The sequence below is a fragment of the Microtus ochrogaster genome, linkage group LG8 (assembly GCF_000317375.1).
Source record: "Microtus ochrogaster isolate Prairie Vole_2 linkage group LG8, MicOch1.0, whole genome shotgun sequence".
Taxonomy (NCBI): Eukaryota; Metazoa; Chordata; class Mammalia; order Rodentia; family Cricetidae; genus Microtus; species Microtus ochrogaster.
Window position 1 is genome coordinate 20,181,470 of NC_022033.1, and position 15,014 is coordinate 20,196,483.

General features: G+C 43.7%; 1 protein-coding gene across 2 annotated transcripts in view; it reads right to left on the reverse strand.

Moving 5' to 3' along the window:
- Rprd1b (regulation of nuclear pre-mRNA domain containing 1B) overlaps positions 1 to 15,014 on the reverse strand; it is a 46,418-nt gene that overhangs the window by 7,473 nt on the left and 23,931 nt on the right. For both annotated transcript variants that reach the window (XM_005363015.3, XM_005363014.3), the window contains exon 6: positions 11,008 to 11,183. In XM_005363015.3, coding sequence (XP_005363072.1) covers positions 11,008 to 11,183 — 176 coding nt within the window. The remainder of the gene's footprint in view (positions 1 to 11,007; positions 11,184 to 15,014) is intronic.

A 15,014-nucleotide genomic window follows, 5' to 3' on the forward strand; every position in this document is an offset into this window, starting at 1 on the left:
AGGCCAGCTCAAGTGACAAGTGAGTTTAAGGTTAGCCTGAACTACAGAGGGAGTTCAAGGCCAGCCAGGGTAATCTACTAAAACTCTGTCTCAAAATTTAAAAATATAAAACCCTGTCTCGAAAATAAAGAAAAATTAAAAATATAAAGAGTGCAGGAGACATAGTTTAACAGCAAAACGCCTCATGCTCAAGATCCCGTATTTAACCTCCAGCTCCTCAGAGGTGTAAAAAAAAAAAAAAAAAACCCACAAACACTAATAATATTTAATAGAAATCTACAAAGAACACTGAAGACTCCTGGGTCCTTCAAAATGCAGGCAATTGTACTATGGGACCCTTCATAATATATAATTCCAGTAAAATCAAAATGCTAAATCTTTTTCTTAAAGATAGGGTTTAATGCAACACAGGCTAGCCCTTGCTGTATAGCTAAGGATGACCTTGAACTCCCGGTGCTCCTGCTTCCTTCTTCCAGCTTCTGTGATTATAAGCCTTTAACAGGAATGGGAACCTGCCTGTACTGCAGGTGGCTAGAGGTTTGGACAAAACTAGTATGAATTAACAAATCTGATGTGAAACAACCAGCCCTCCTAGTTTCTGTTATTTTATGAGCAATATTTAATCTTTCTGATTTATGTTAAGAGACATGTAGATTTGAATAAAAAGAATTATTGATGAAATACAAAATCCTCTTCTCATAAGCCATTCGACTGTCCTTACAGTCAAGCAAATCTACCAGACGCTGCCTTGAGAGCACAAAAGGTCCTCCTTTCTTTGACCAGAGTCATCCTCTCTTCTCTAAAGACCTGCCTCTAAACCATGGGGGAACCCCAAAGCTTTTCAACTAATTGATACCATATTTCAAATCCATGCATTTACAATCCCAGAGAGAGGAAGGAATTGGTCTACAAAGTAAGCCCAAACCTCTTGAGAACACCCTCAGAGTAGAGGAAGTTCCCTGCCAAAGATAAAACCCTCCAACATGATTAGAAATTCATCAAGTTAGGACCAGCGTTTATCGCCGAGCTAAAAGGGGTAGCGGTATGAGACTGGTGATACAGACAGAGAGGAATAACTATGCATCCATAAGAGATGTAGAGCTCTGAAGGACAGAGTGGAGGCAGAGGCAACATGTACTTACTTGGCTTTACAGGGTGGGGTCTAAAGGCATGCTGCCCAAAGAGGCAGTGAGGTACAGATAGATGATATCTTAGTTAGGGTTTCTATTGCTGTGAAGATACACCAGGACCACAGCAACTCTTATAAAGGAAAACATTTAATTGGGGTGGTGTACAGTTCAGAGGTTTACTCCATTGTCATCATGGTGGGACATAACAGCATACAGGCAGACATGGTGCTGAAAAGGAGCTGAGAATTCTACGTCTTGATCTAAAGGCAACAGGAAGTGAACTGACACTGGGTGCAGCTTGACCATCAAAGGAGACCTCAAAGCCCACCCCCACAGTGACACACTTCCTCCAATAAGGCTACACCTCCTAATAGTGCTGCTCCCTATGAGCTTATGGGACTGATGATGAGCAGGGACTGAGGTAAGGGAAACAGTGGAACATAGAGAAGAAGTATCCCTACCAGGTGGAGGAAACAACCCACATAAAGGCAGAGATGAGAGATCAGCATGGGCAAATATCAGGCTGGTGGGGAAGAGGGAAGGCAAGTTATGGTTGATGGGAGAGAGGGGTGGAGGGAAGGCAAGCCATGAGTGACAGGGAAATTGTAATCTGGGTCATTTTAGAGACAATGAGAAGCCACCTGATTAGCAGGGAGGTGACAGAGGTAGAGACAGAGCAGAGGGGGGCAGATTCGAGAAAAACAGGACGCATTAAACAGGGCTGGGAGGTCAATCTGAGAAACTAAGAGGTGCAGCAGAGGAGCTGAGGGATGAGACTAGAGGAGGCTGACTGACACAGCTGACATGTGGGAACCTGGGAGCAGTGCAGGGCAAGTGCTAGCACAGAGGGGAGGGGTCTATGTAGCCTAGCATGGCTTTACACTCTCCACCCGTGTGCCTTGGCCTCCTGAGTGCAGTTCTGCTAAGTAGCCACTGTGTGAGAAGGAAGGGCAGTTCAGCAGAAGGATAGTCTGCCTCCCCATGGTGTTTGAAATGTCTGGGATGGTTAAGGCACAGACATGCAGATGGAAATTAAAGCAAATGAAGTGGAAGTCACTGGGGGGAGGGGGAGGGAGGGAAAGATCCAGAATGAGAAAAAGGCTGAAGGTGTGTCAAACCCTACAGGATGGAGATAGAGAGAAGCATCACAGAGAATGGGAAGGTAGACTGGAGCCAGCAGAGGGCGACTTGAAACCAGGTAAAGAATACAGAGAGGGTCAGAATAAAGAGTCTTGAGACATATTGATAACTAACTCAGGAGTAAAACTGTTACTTTTCAAATGACAAAAATCCCATCAATGGGCTAGAGCAGTTGAGAGCACTTGCTGTTCTTCCAGAACATGGGTTTGGTCTCCAGCACTCGCATCAGATGGCTTAGAATCACCTAAAAGTCCAGCTCCTGAGATCTAATGCCCTCTTCTGGCCTACAAGGACTTCTGTTTACATGTAGTACACATAAATACACAAAGGCACATTACACACACACACACATAAATGAAAAATACATAAATCCTAATAACAACAACAACAACAACAAATGACAACAAAATTAAAAGGCTGCAGTGACCACAATGGTGAAAGCCATGGAAGGCCTGAAAGAGGCCATGCGGCTCCCCACCACAGGATCACTGCAGGAGGTCGTGGCTATGCCCCACAGAACCCCCCAGGGACAAGCCTGTTGAACTGAACCTGCTCACTCATAACCACTGTGCTGGTCTCAAGGGTGCTCAGAGGCCTTCCTTGCTGAGTAATTTTGTTGCGTTGAAGCTTACAAAGTTACTGTGCATGCTAAAATTAGGAAAAGAGAGCTATCCACACTTTCTCCAAAGATCATTTCAAGATAAAGGACCTAAATCAGAAAATAAACAATCAAGGGGGTAGACAAAGGTGCAATGAATGACCAGGCTAGTACCTGATGATACAAGGGACCATCTTAACTTTCATTTTTACTCCTTGGAGTAACTAGGAAGTTGTCCTACACAGAAAGACTGTTTCTGACTTTGTTTTAAGCCCTACCTTCTGTTGTGAATTAAATTTGTGTGTGTCTGTATAGGGGTATATGAGTGCAGTTGCCAAGGAGGTCAGAAGAGTGTGTCAGATCCCCTGGAGCTGGAACTACAGGCAAGGTTTTGTCTTTGTTAAAATTTTAAAGTTAATTATTAAATTACATATATTGGGGGTGGAGGCAAGCACATGAGAGCAGGTGCCCTGAGAAGCTAGACCAGATAACTGCTGGAGCCGGCATTACTGGCTGCCAGACAATGGGTGCCAGGAACTGAATTTGAGTCCTCTCAAAGGCAGGAAATTTGCCTAACTGCTGAGCCATCTCTCCAGCCCCTACAAGTAGTTTTGAGCACCAAGTATAGGTGCTGGAACACAAATTTGGGTCCTCTGCAAGAGCAGTCCACACTCTGACCACTGAGTCATCTACCCCACCCCTTAATTTTTTTTTTTTTAACAAAAGGTAGAGTCATTATGTAGTGCAAGCTGGCCTTGAACTCATATCACAATCCTCCTGCCTTAGCCTTCTGAATGCTGGAATTATAGCCATGTATACCTGACATTACAGAAAGAAACAGAGATGTAGCTTCTGAGACTTCAAAGCATGCAACCACCCTCCAGTGTCCCCCTTTCCAAAGCACCGGTTTGAAGGGAGTACAGGCCCAGCGTACCAGCAGGACATTCACAAAGACTAAAATAGCACACACTCAATGGGGCAAACAGAGTTAGCCACCACAGCTCAAATGTCTGTCATCTGAACCCTGCTCTTAAAATTATGCTCACTCAAGTCAGCGTTATAAGTATCTGTCATTTTCCCACAGCTGTCGTAAATGTAAACAAGTTCACTAAAAAGCTAGAACAGCCCACTTTGTCCAATTAAACTCCTACACAAAACAAAGACTTCCCTTAACATGGGAGGATTATGTCTGGAAGCGAACACGGGCTCCTAAGACAGCAATGCAGAGTTAGGAGAAGACCCTGAAACAAACATCCTTTTTTTTTGTTTAAAGGATTTGTTTATTCCATATACAGTGTTCTGCCTGCACACCAGAAGAGGGCACCAAATCTCATTATAGGTGATTGTGAGCCACAATGTGGTTGCTGTGAATTGAACTCAGGACCTCTGGAAGAGCAGCCAGTTCTCTTTGAGTCATCTCTTCAGCCCCGAAATAAACATTGTTTAGTGTTCAGAAAGACACACAGATACTCACATGGTTTTTGTTTTTGTTTTGGTTTTTTTTGTTTGTTTGTTTTGTTTTTTGAGACAGGCAGGGTTTCTCTGTGTAACAGTCCTGGCTGTCCTGGAACTAGCTCTTGTAGACTAGGCTGGCCTCGAACTCACAGAGATCCTCCTGCTTCTGCCTCCTGAGTGCTGGGATTAAAGGTGTACACCACCATCGCCAGGTGACGCCCACATATTTACACAGAGATACCTCTAGGAAGCTAGAGGAAAATCATTCAAACACCAGAGTTGGCAGAAGAGGCACAGGATGAAAGGAGAGGCAGAGTGAGGAGAGAAACACTCACGAGGGACCACAGGTATCCAAACTGCTCACAGCTTCTGTTACAAAGCAAAGTAATTATGCAAAGTTAAAAACAAGATTAAAAAGCTCTAAACATCACTCCTGATTTCAAGAGTTTCTCTGAGAGAGAACTGTGCTTCCCCACATACAACCCAGGCTGGCACTGGCTCCAACTTATGATTCCCCTGCCTCAACCTTCTCAGTGTTGGAATTAAAGGTGTGTTCCACCATGCCTGGCTCTCTATTTGAACTTTCACAGAAAGAAAAATAAAGGAACTAGATCAAAATTAACAACAATTCTTTGTAGATTATAAACCAATAAGATTATGATTTTTTCCTTACAGGTATCATCTGGTTTTCCTCTGATTTATTGTTTTTACAATCAGAAAAAAAAAAAGAACAGAGTATTTGGAGTGTAAGCATGGCTAAGTACCGGGCATTGGGGGAGCAACAGAGCCAGTTTGCAACTCCACGTGTACACTCTATGTGATACCTACACCAATGGAAACTCAGCAGGGCTGCTCAGAAGGCAGCTCAATGATGCCAACAACGAACTAAGGGTCGCACTAATTGACATAGCACTTGCCTAGCAGATGTGCGGTCCTGGGGTCATTCCAAGCACCGCATACACACACACACACACACACACACACACACACACACACACACCCCACAACCTGCGAGACAGCTGCTATAAATCTGGCCTGAACTATAAAGGTTAGCCAAGTGAAAGGATCAAGAGGAATCCAAAACTCCAATGTCCAGTCCTACTTCATTCATAGAACCCCAAATACCAACTCAACAGGAGTCCTCACAGATTGGAGGGGAACATAAAGAGGCAGGGGACGCAGTGGGGGGGGGAAGGCCCCTAACATGGCAGGGAGCAAGCCATGGCCTGCTATGGACAAGATCTAGGTATCAGACCCCATGACCACCCGGCAGCTGTAAGCAGAACTGCCTCTTCATTAACTGTTCTAATTGCCCTTAGAGCTGATACTGTTGTCTCGTGAGGGCAGAGCTGTGTGTTACAAGGGCAGGTAGGTGGAGCCAGCTTGAATATCTCAGGCCACTTGGCTATCCTGACATGCTCCATGTGAGCCAGCTCTAGTCATGTTCACTAGGGTCAGAGATCCTGTACTACACTATGACCTTGAGCTTCCATATAAACCCCAAGCTTAATTCTTTTATGAAAAACAAGGATCAGACTGCCTGCCTTTACTGTAGGGACAGTGAGATAAGATAGTGGCTTTGATCCTGTGGGAAAGAGGAAGAATATATTCCAAACTTCTCTATCTCCACGTACTGTTCGTCCCACTGTAGAAACGAACGTTTCTAAACACCTGCACCCTGAAGAGGAGGAAGGGATGCTGCCAAAACCAACAGGCAGCAGTGTGGTTTAGAAGTCCCTTGAATGGAGCCAAAGAATTTCTCGAGTTGTTAAAACCTGCAGTGCACAGAAATACAAAGAGTCACATGGCCATGCCGAATTCTACATCATTCATTCTGCCCTCCCAGCTGTGTTGTCTCAAGTCGAATTCTTAAGGATTCATTACAAGTCAGGAAGAGGTGTGGAGAAACAGCAAGACCCCCAAGTTCACTTCACCTCTTCCACCAGAGAAAGGACATCAAGGAGCAGAGTAGATTCTCAAATACTCACAGATCATTCTGGAATGCTTGCCTGCTGCTGCTGTCACTTCCCTGCATAAGATATCACTGCGTCACAAGAATATGTTTGGGAATTGTCTAAATGACTCAACTCTGGCTGCTCTTGTACAAGAGTAAGAAGTCTTTCTGTTGTTTTATTCCCCCATGGAATAAAGTTTCAAAAACAAACATTATAAATCTGAATGGAAAGTTATGAGATGTGTGTGCCCTGGATTCTATTCCTGCCCTATTGCTAGCTCCCTCTAGGTCTAAGTTTCTTCACTAATTCAAAATCATACCACATCCTGTTACACAGATATCCACACCCTGGGAACTTTGCAGAGGGTACATATGCATGCCTTCTAAAGACTGGAAGTACCACTGGCTACTGAAGTGACATTTCTACCCTCAATCTGTGTCAACGAGATGTACGGTCCTAGACAGGGCTTTTACAGTGCCAAACACATCAGTAAGTGACACTCTGGCATGCCTATTAAAATTCTGCGGCAGAGATTAAAGAAGGCTTAATGCAAGGTCATATAGCTCTTGTTCATGGATCAAAAAACAAGATCCCACCACCAATAAGAATTAAGCAACTGCTAGTGAAATTCAAATGACTTTCTTTTGTTTTTGCAGAAATTGAAATAGTGATGGGAAATTCTTAAATTCATATAGAATTTTAAGAGGTTTTACCCAAAACACGGGGGGGGGGGAGAGAAAAAAAAAGAAGAACAAAATGGATTAAAGACTTAAGCATCTCCCTTTCAAACTTCCTACAGAGCTACATGCCAAAAGCAAGGTCCCAATGGGACACAGAGACCAGTGGCCCACAACTGAGAATGCATACAGCTAGGACCAACTGTTTCTGACAAAGGTGTCAGTCACACACTCAGTTACAGGAAGGAACAGTCTTTTCAACAGGAGTTGGTTCCCTACCTCACACCATACACAAAGCTAACTCAGAATTGTTCACCATCTAAATGTAAGAGTTCAGAAACTAAAGCTCCTAAAAAACAAAGTGAGAAACCTTTATGTCTTGGAATTAGACAATGGGTTCTTAGATAAAACACCAAAACAAAGGCAAGAAAAGGAAAAATTAAGAGTAAAACTGGAGCTTATTAAAATGAAAACAACTTTCAGAATAGGAGAGAATATCTGCAAATCTTATCTAAGAACACAGCTATCCAAATACATAAAGAACGCTTAAGACTCAAACTGCATATAGTCCAACTTGAGAGTGGACAAAGGGACTTGAACAGACAAGCTTCCAACAAGGACAACAAATGTCACGAAGCAGGTGAAGATGCTCTTTGCCACTGCTCCTCTGGGAAACACAAATCAATCACCACAGGTACAAGTTCACATTCTCTGTGCTGGATAGAAGAAAGAAGTGGTAAGTATTGTCAAGGACATGAAGATACTGAGACTTATACATTGGTGGTGGCAGCAGAAAATGGGCAGCTGATGCCAGGCAGTGATGGCACATGTCTTTAATCCCAGCAACTAGGAGGCAGAGGCAGGTGGATTTCTGAGTTTGAGGCCAGTCTGATCTACAAACCGAGTTCCAGGACAGCCAGGGCTATACAGAAAAACCCTATCTCGAAGGGAGAAAAGGAAAAAGAAACCAGGACAGCTGCTATGGGAAACAGTTTGATGGCTGTCAAAGGTTACACAGACTCACCATTTGATCTAGCAACCTCCATCCTAGATATCACACACCCAAAAAAATAAAAAGATGTCTACAAGAACTTGCACATCACTGTCTACAGCAGCATTATTCACTACTCACAGTAACAGATTCAAATGCCTACAAACAAATTGTGGCAGATCCATGTAATAGCTATTACTGTTACAATAATTATCAATATTTGCACTAACATTCAACCTCAGTAAGAATGAAGCACTTGTACATGGTACTTTGTGGCTAAACCTCAGTTTATTACCTAATTAAAAGAGACACGAGTATATAAAATCCCCAGGGGCAGAGAGGGCAAGGGCAGTGATGAAAATGTTAGCAGATAGCTGCTCTATGCTATGAAGTACTACATGTCACTGAAAAGTTGACTCTTTAAAATGCTTAACTTTATGTTACATAAATTCCACCTCAACCTACAAACAAACCTGTAGCTAGGGATCATCTGGAGCTCTGTTTGGCTGTCTTTGTGCACCACGGAGAGCCCCTTTCAGCCTAGATCATGGACACATACCATGACTTAATGCAGGAAGCTGCTGTGCCAGGAGGTGAGACTGCAGGCATTTGACCCTTTCGGTTTTTTCTTTCTTTCTTGGAAGTTTGTACAAGTGGCTTCTCTCCTCTACCTCCTCCCCCTGGTAGTTTTGATGAATATATGCACACCACTTTTCATCCAAAATGCCAAGACAGGAACTCTGAACAACCTGTTCAGACTAAAGCTTGGGAGCTTTAAGCAGTTGCTTGGGCTAAGAGTCACCACTGTCAGCAAGAAACAAAATTTCCTTTGTTCTGAGAAGTGATAGCTAGAGCTGATCTGGTGCCTTTGGCTTTCGCCTTTTGAGTTAGGCTAGCTTAGGCCCCACAGTGTAGCTTGGCCTCTGAGCTGTTAGTAAAACTGGTCTCTTCCACAGCCTTCTTTTCTATTTCTAGGTTTTCTCTGTTCATGACACAAAGCATTACAGATTTTCATTAGTTTTTCCTTTACCTTGCTTGGAGTTTAAGGGAAAAGTGGTACAGTAGTGTCAACCATGACACTCTGAACCATAAAAATGGTTAAAATGTATCATCTCTCAATGACCCCTAATTCCACTTAAAGGACAAAGGAAAGGTGCACAAGCGCAATAGAAGGTGACCAGAGTCACCTTCCCTAACAGCTTCTCTGCAGCCAATATAGATCGCATCTGTTAAACCACTTACTGGAACCTAGCAACAAGAACTCTCTTTATAGGAAAAGACACTTCCACTGAGGAATGAGTCAAAGAACAAGCATTTTCTGAGGAACAAATATATCCCTAGTGGCATGACAGCAGCCAAAGACCATAGAGTCCAAAAGACTTCAGGGGACCATCTGAAGGCGTCCGGTGCTCCAAAACAGCTCATGCATTTGACTGCCTTGCAGTACCAGGGTCTTCCTACTCCATCCTCAAGCGCTAGGTTCCAATTCCATTCCATATTTTGTGAAATAGCAACAACAGGGCTGCAAAGCTACAGAATGGACTGAACTCTGACCTCTGTGCTTCATAACCTCTTTGGGCATCCGGTAAGCTATGTGCAGGCAGAATGGCCCCCTATGAAACAGACAGCTAATTGCAGACAGGGCAGAGACAGAACAAAGAGTTAAAAGCCTCTACCAACAGTCTCCTTCTCAAAGACTGTCCTCTATGGTGGCTTGCCACACTCCACCCAACAACAGCTGCTCGTGATAATCAACGTCTGACAGATCAGAGAAAGCCCTTAATGTGTCGCCAAGGGCCAGTTCAACAGATGGCACGATGACTTACAACCAGAATCATTAATTACAATCTCTTATTAGTCCCAAGATACAGAGCTGAAATGCTTCCTCAGTGAAAGATGAGTGCATCAGATAAATGGCCGTCTGCTACTGCTGATGAAGTTCCCTTTAGGAGTTCCGGTCAGTGCTGAATCTACAGGAAAGCCACACCACTGCTCAGCTGTCTCCTATCTTTCACAAGCTGGCTAGGCATTTGAAGTCCCCAGCACCTCTAGCTATTACAGCTGCCATAGTCACTGCAAGTAAGGATATGGCACTCCCTCTCTAGTCAGCTGACCACAGAATAACATACCCAACAATCACTAGAGCTAGCTCAACGCTCCCTCCCTCTGTGTCAGAGAACTTTCCCTAGTGGAAGAAGGGCAGCCTTCCACTCCCTTTTCTACTGAGGGGGCTTCATGGGGTGTTTCTTGTGATCATTATGACGTATTCTCCTCTAGGAAGAGACCCCTCCTCTCTTCCTAGAAACAAAGAGAGGAGAAACTGCTGAACCCCAACAGCCACACTGCTGGCTCTGCTCCCCAGGGACAAGGAGCTACGCTGAGTTAAAAAGCAGATGGTTACGCCGGGCGATGGTGGCGCACGCCTTTAATCCCAGCACTCGGGAGGCAGAGGCAGGCGGATCTCTGTGAGTTCGAGACCAGCCTGGTCTACAGAGCTAGTTCCAGGACAGGCTCCAAAGCCACAGAGAAACCCTGTCTCGAAAAACCAAAAAAAAAAAAAAAAAAAAAAAAAAAACAAGGGGGGGGGAACCCTTTTTTGCTGGAGACACTGAGCCACATGCTCTCAACACAGGAAAAGTGGGTTCCTGTCCATAGTTGAATCAGACTACATAAACATAACTGAACTTGTAGACTATGTACAGAAAGAGCTTGTAGGCAGGCGCCTTACAGGCAAGAACGTGCATATGTCAGAAACAAACCTCAGAACAATGCAGACTCCCAATATAACCAGCTAAGTGGCCTTTTGTAACACTAAGTTGAAACAATTAAAGATCCTACAATTAAAGGCACTGTTTTCACCGTGGGAGATTTTCTTTCCTGGACACATAAAAATGTGACTTCAACTCTGAACTAGGCTCCAGTAATTACAGTTATCCAACGGATGCTCCTATCTCACTTGTTTCCAAAAGATTAAAAAAAAAAAAAAAAGGTTAACTGAGGAATAAAATGGGCTTTAGGAAGGCAATTCAGGCAGCTTGGGTCTGCTCTGCAATGTACTCACTTCTAGCTTTTTCTCTTTTTCTGACAAAACCTCTTTCTGGTTCTGGGTGTACTCCACCAGCATCCGAGCCAGCTGGCGCCGGTCTTCCAGTTCTGCTGCCAGGCGCCCGTTATATTCCGCTAGTAACAGACATGCTTCATCTACCGTTTTTGAAAGACGTTCAGCTGCCTCTTTGTCTGAGTACAAATAAGAGAGAAAACAGAGACAACATACAAATCACATAGGTATGATTGCAAACATTCCTGAAAGAAGGGTCACACAGTCCAAGAATAAACCAGAACCTGTGAACCAACAATGCTGGCTAGCCAAGACTCCAAAGGTGCCAACTCTGTCAACAAGACATATTTCTGAACTGCCTGAAGTGAGGCAACTGGATGGGACAGGAAAACTGGCATGCTGAAAAGAGCTTCCAGCAAAAATTCTTCAAACAGGGCTGGAGAGATGGCTCAGTGGTTATGAGCACCGGCTGCTCTTCCAGAGGTTCTGAGTTCAATTCCCAGCAACCACATGGTGGCTCACAACCATCTGTAATGAAATCTGGCACCCTCTGGCGTGTGGACATACATGGAGGTAGAATGTTGTATACATAATAAATAAATAAATCTTAAAAAAAAAGTTCTTCAAACAAAACCAGCATATAGATATTTAGGGTCATCTATGAAATGGCTTCCCTTGTCTGTGAGAAGATGGAATGCTTTTGCTTCTATTACCGCAGACTTTCCCCACTGTTCTGAAGTAACAGAGAGAGCACTCACATCTTGGGTGTGGAGAGACTGAGAGAGAAAAGAAGCTGTGGGAGAGGCTCAGAATGTGGTCTCAGAAGCTGATCTGCAGGACTCTGTCCACCAAAGACAGAGCCTGAAAAAGAGGGTCTCTCAAATGTATCCGAGCACAACCCTCATTGGAAATAGTTTATAAAATCACAAATAAGCAATGCCACACACGGTAGCTCACACTTGTAGGAGGACTGCCATAAATTCCTTAAGTCTGGGTTATATAGCAAGGTCCCCCACAACAAACCCCCCCCAAAAAAAATGAAAAAAGAAAAAGGAAAGGAGGGAACAAACATCTTTTTCTTAAATGTGCAAAATATTTTGTGTTGTATTTTTAAAGTGTTGGTCACCATTGACCAGACTGATTTCCTATCCTAATAATGGCCTGTCACCCATGCTTTGGGGAGAGGAGAAGAACAAGCCCTGAATCATAAGAAATGGGATTCTTGGAAAGAAATGCTAAAGAAAGGCTGGTGTAGCAAGTGAGCAGAGGCAAAAGGAGGGTTTAGATCCATCAAGAACTGCTGCACCTGTATGATGGTGGCACAAGCTTAAACGTGTGCATCTTGCTTTAAAAGGTCTTTTGGGTGCTGGAGAGATGGCTCAGGAGTTAAGAGCACTTATTGCTGTTGTAGAGAACTTGGGATTTGGTTCCCAGCACTCATATCAGGTAGCTCATAATCACCTGCAACTCCAGTTCTGGAGGATCCAATGCAATCTCCACACCTGCATACATGTGGTGCAAATAAATTCATGTAGGCACACGCACGCGCGTACACACACATACACACACAAGTATAAAATAAATATTAAAAATAAATAAAAACAAAAAATCTTTGGGAAGAAAATAGCAGGTTGATGTTTTGAAGAAAAGGGCATCAGAGCTTCCAGTAGCTAGACAGACAGTTCAGTGACACAAATCTGGAGCTCTCAGCATTCTTTGAGGCAATGAAATTAAGGAATTTCTAGCACAGAACAGCTATCTGGTCCTTACTTGCCTCTGTGAACAATAGGAAATGAAATACTGAGGGCTCTCCAACTGGGTCTGACACCAAAGATCAAACTTTCCTCCCTCTGTGGGTTAGAGAACACATACTTGGGAAGGAATGAGCAAAACAAGGTGGGAAGAAGGCCTGTGACAGAGGGCAGGGGACCACACAGTATAGACTGGTGGTACGGCCCGTGAACAAGCCTGAGCGGCTGCTTTCAGTTGTGTCAATCCTTGACTACTGATCTCTTTTTAACAGTAATTGCTAGAGTATTTGTGGAAAGAGAGCAAAGAAACACTAATTTTTAAGAATAAAAAAATCAATTCTCACCCTCAAGAACTTGTATAAGGAATCCAGATCATTTATACAAGTATTGGAACCCAGAAACTGCTTTTTATTACTCAAGAGTTATACAACCCACACTGGCTGGGAATCAGATCAGTGTCTTGTTCAACCATCATCAGTGAAGCTTCTCCCTGCAGTGAACTGGACAGTGTACTGAGAGAGACTTTGGAACTCCCAGCCCTAAATGGGATGTCTTCATCAAACCCCTTCCCTTAGGGCTCAGGGAGCCTTGAGGTTATAAGAGCCAGTGGGGATGGAGGACATCAAGGAAACAGTTATCTTCTGGACACAACAGGACTGATGCACACATGAACTCAGAGACTGTGGCATCATGCACTGGACCTGCATAGGTTCAAGCCAGAAGAGGTACCAGTGCTGAGAATGGAAGTGGACAACAGCCCTCATCTATAACTCAAGTGTCAAACACCTGCAAAGGAAAGACTAGTTTTTCCCAATGGAGTCTCACCGGACATACAAAGCACATTTAGAGGCAGCCCCATGCCCAGCAGTAGATAGCCAACACAAAATAAACTCAATGGTACTGGAGAGGTCTTGACCTGCAACACTTTGTATGGGCAACATTCACTCTACTGGTCTTTTGTATGTATGTATGTATGTATACATACATATATATATATATGTATATATATATATATATACATACACACACACATATGTATATATATATATAGTTTCTGATTTTCTGTTTTTGTTTTGTTTATGTGTGTGTATACATATATATGTGTTTTATTTCTAATTATGGTTTGTTCTTTTATTTGTCTGTTTTCAAAAGAGAGAAAGAAGGTATGGAGTTGATGGGTAGAGAAATTGAGAGGATCTGGGAAGAGGTGACTGAGGGGAAACTGATCAGAATGTATCATATGGGAAAAAATTCAATTTAAAAGGTGGGTGTCACACAAAAATTGCAGTTCAAATGCGGAAATCTTGCCTGGGGCTGACCGGCTGTGCTCTGGCTCACCTTCCCCATGCCTTTAATGAGCTGCCTCCTGAGGCCAGTCCTCTGCCTGGGCTCGGGAATCCTGCGTTCCTGGTTGACTCACTCAAACCTCAGTTTCTGACAGTCCCCAAGCTTCCCTGCTTCCTCCATTTCTCTCTTTTCTTAAGAACCACCAGCACAGGAAGGAACCTGTAGCTGTCTCCCTACCAGCTAGCACTTCTCAGCTCTTACCTCACTTCCCTGCTCCCCTTAACAGCAACTCAGGAGGCGCTTAGTCCCTGCAGTCAGTCCCTCTTTCCAATGTCAAGAAGTTAACCCCAATCAGCCTTACAAATTCTCAGTGTACAACCTTCAATCACTGTTGTGGGATATTTGTACACTGTGTGAAAATGTTTTGCTGTGATTGGTGTAATAAAAAGTTAAATGGCTAATAGTTAAGAAGGTATTAGGTGGGACTTCCAGGAAGAGAGGATTCTGGGAAAAAGGACAGAGCTGCCAGCCAGACACAGGGGAAGCAGCATGGTTAGTATGAAACGAGCCACTTGACAGAACATAGATTAAAATAAAGAGGGACAAGCCTAAGATAAGACCAAGCTTTCATAATTACTAATAAGTCTCCAGATCGTTATTTTTGAGTTGGCAGCCCAAAGAAAAAGCCAACTACAAATCACCCAGAAAGTATCTGAGCACTTCTCATGTGCTTTGGTTTTCAGATAGCAGGGACAAAAGATAAGAAACATCCTCTGCCTTTAAGTCTGGGTCTTACTTAGAAGGAAGGGAAGTCACATATAGTACTGTATTATTATCAGCTGAAGATCGGAACTAGAAAGGAGTAAGTGGGGCACTGGGAGGGAGAGGACCAGCATTTTCAGTAAGGGCATGGGAGAGGCTTCACAGAGGTGGTAGGAGAGAGAATACAGACTCAAAGGGAGACTCAAAGAT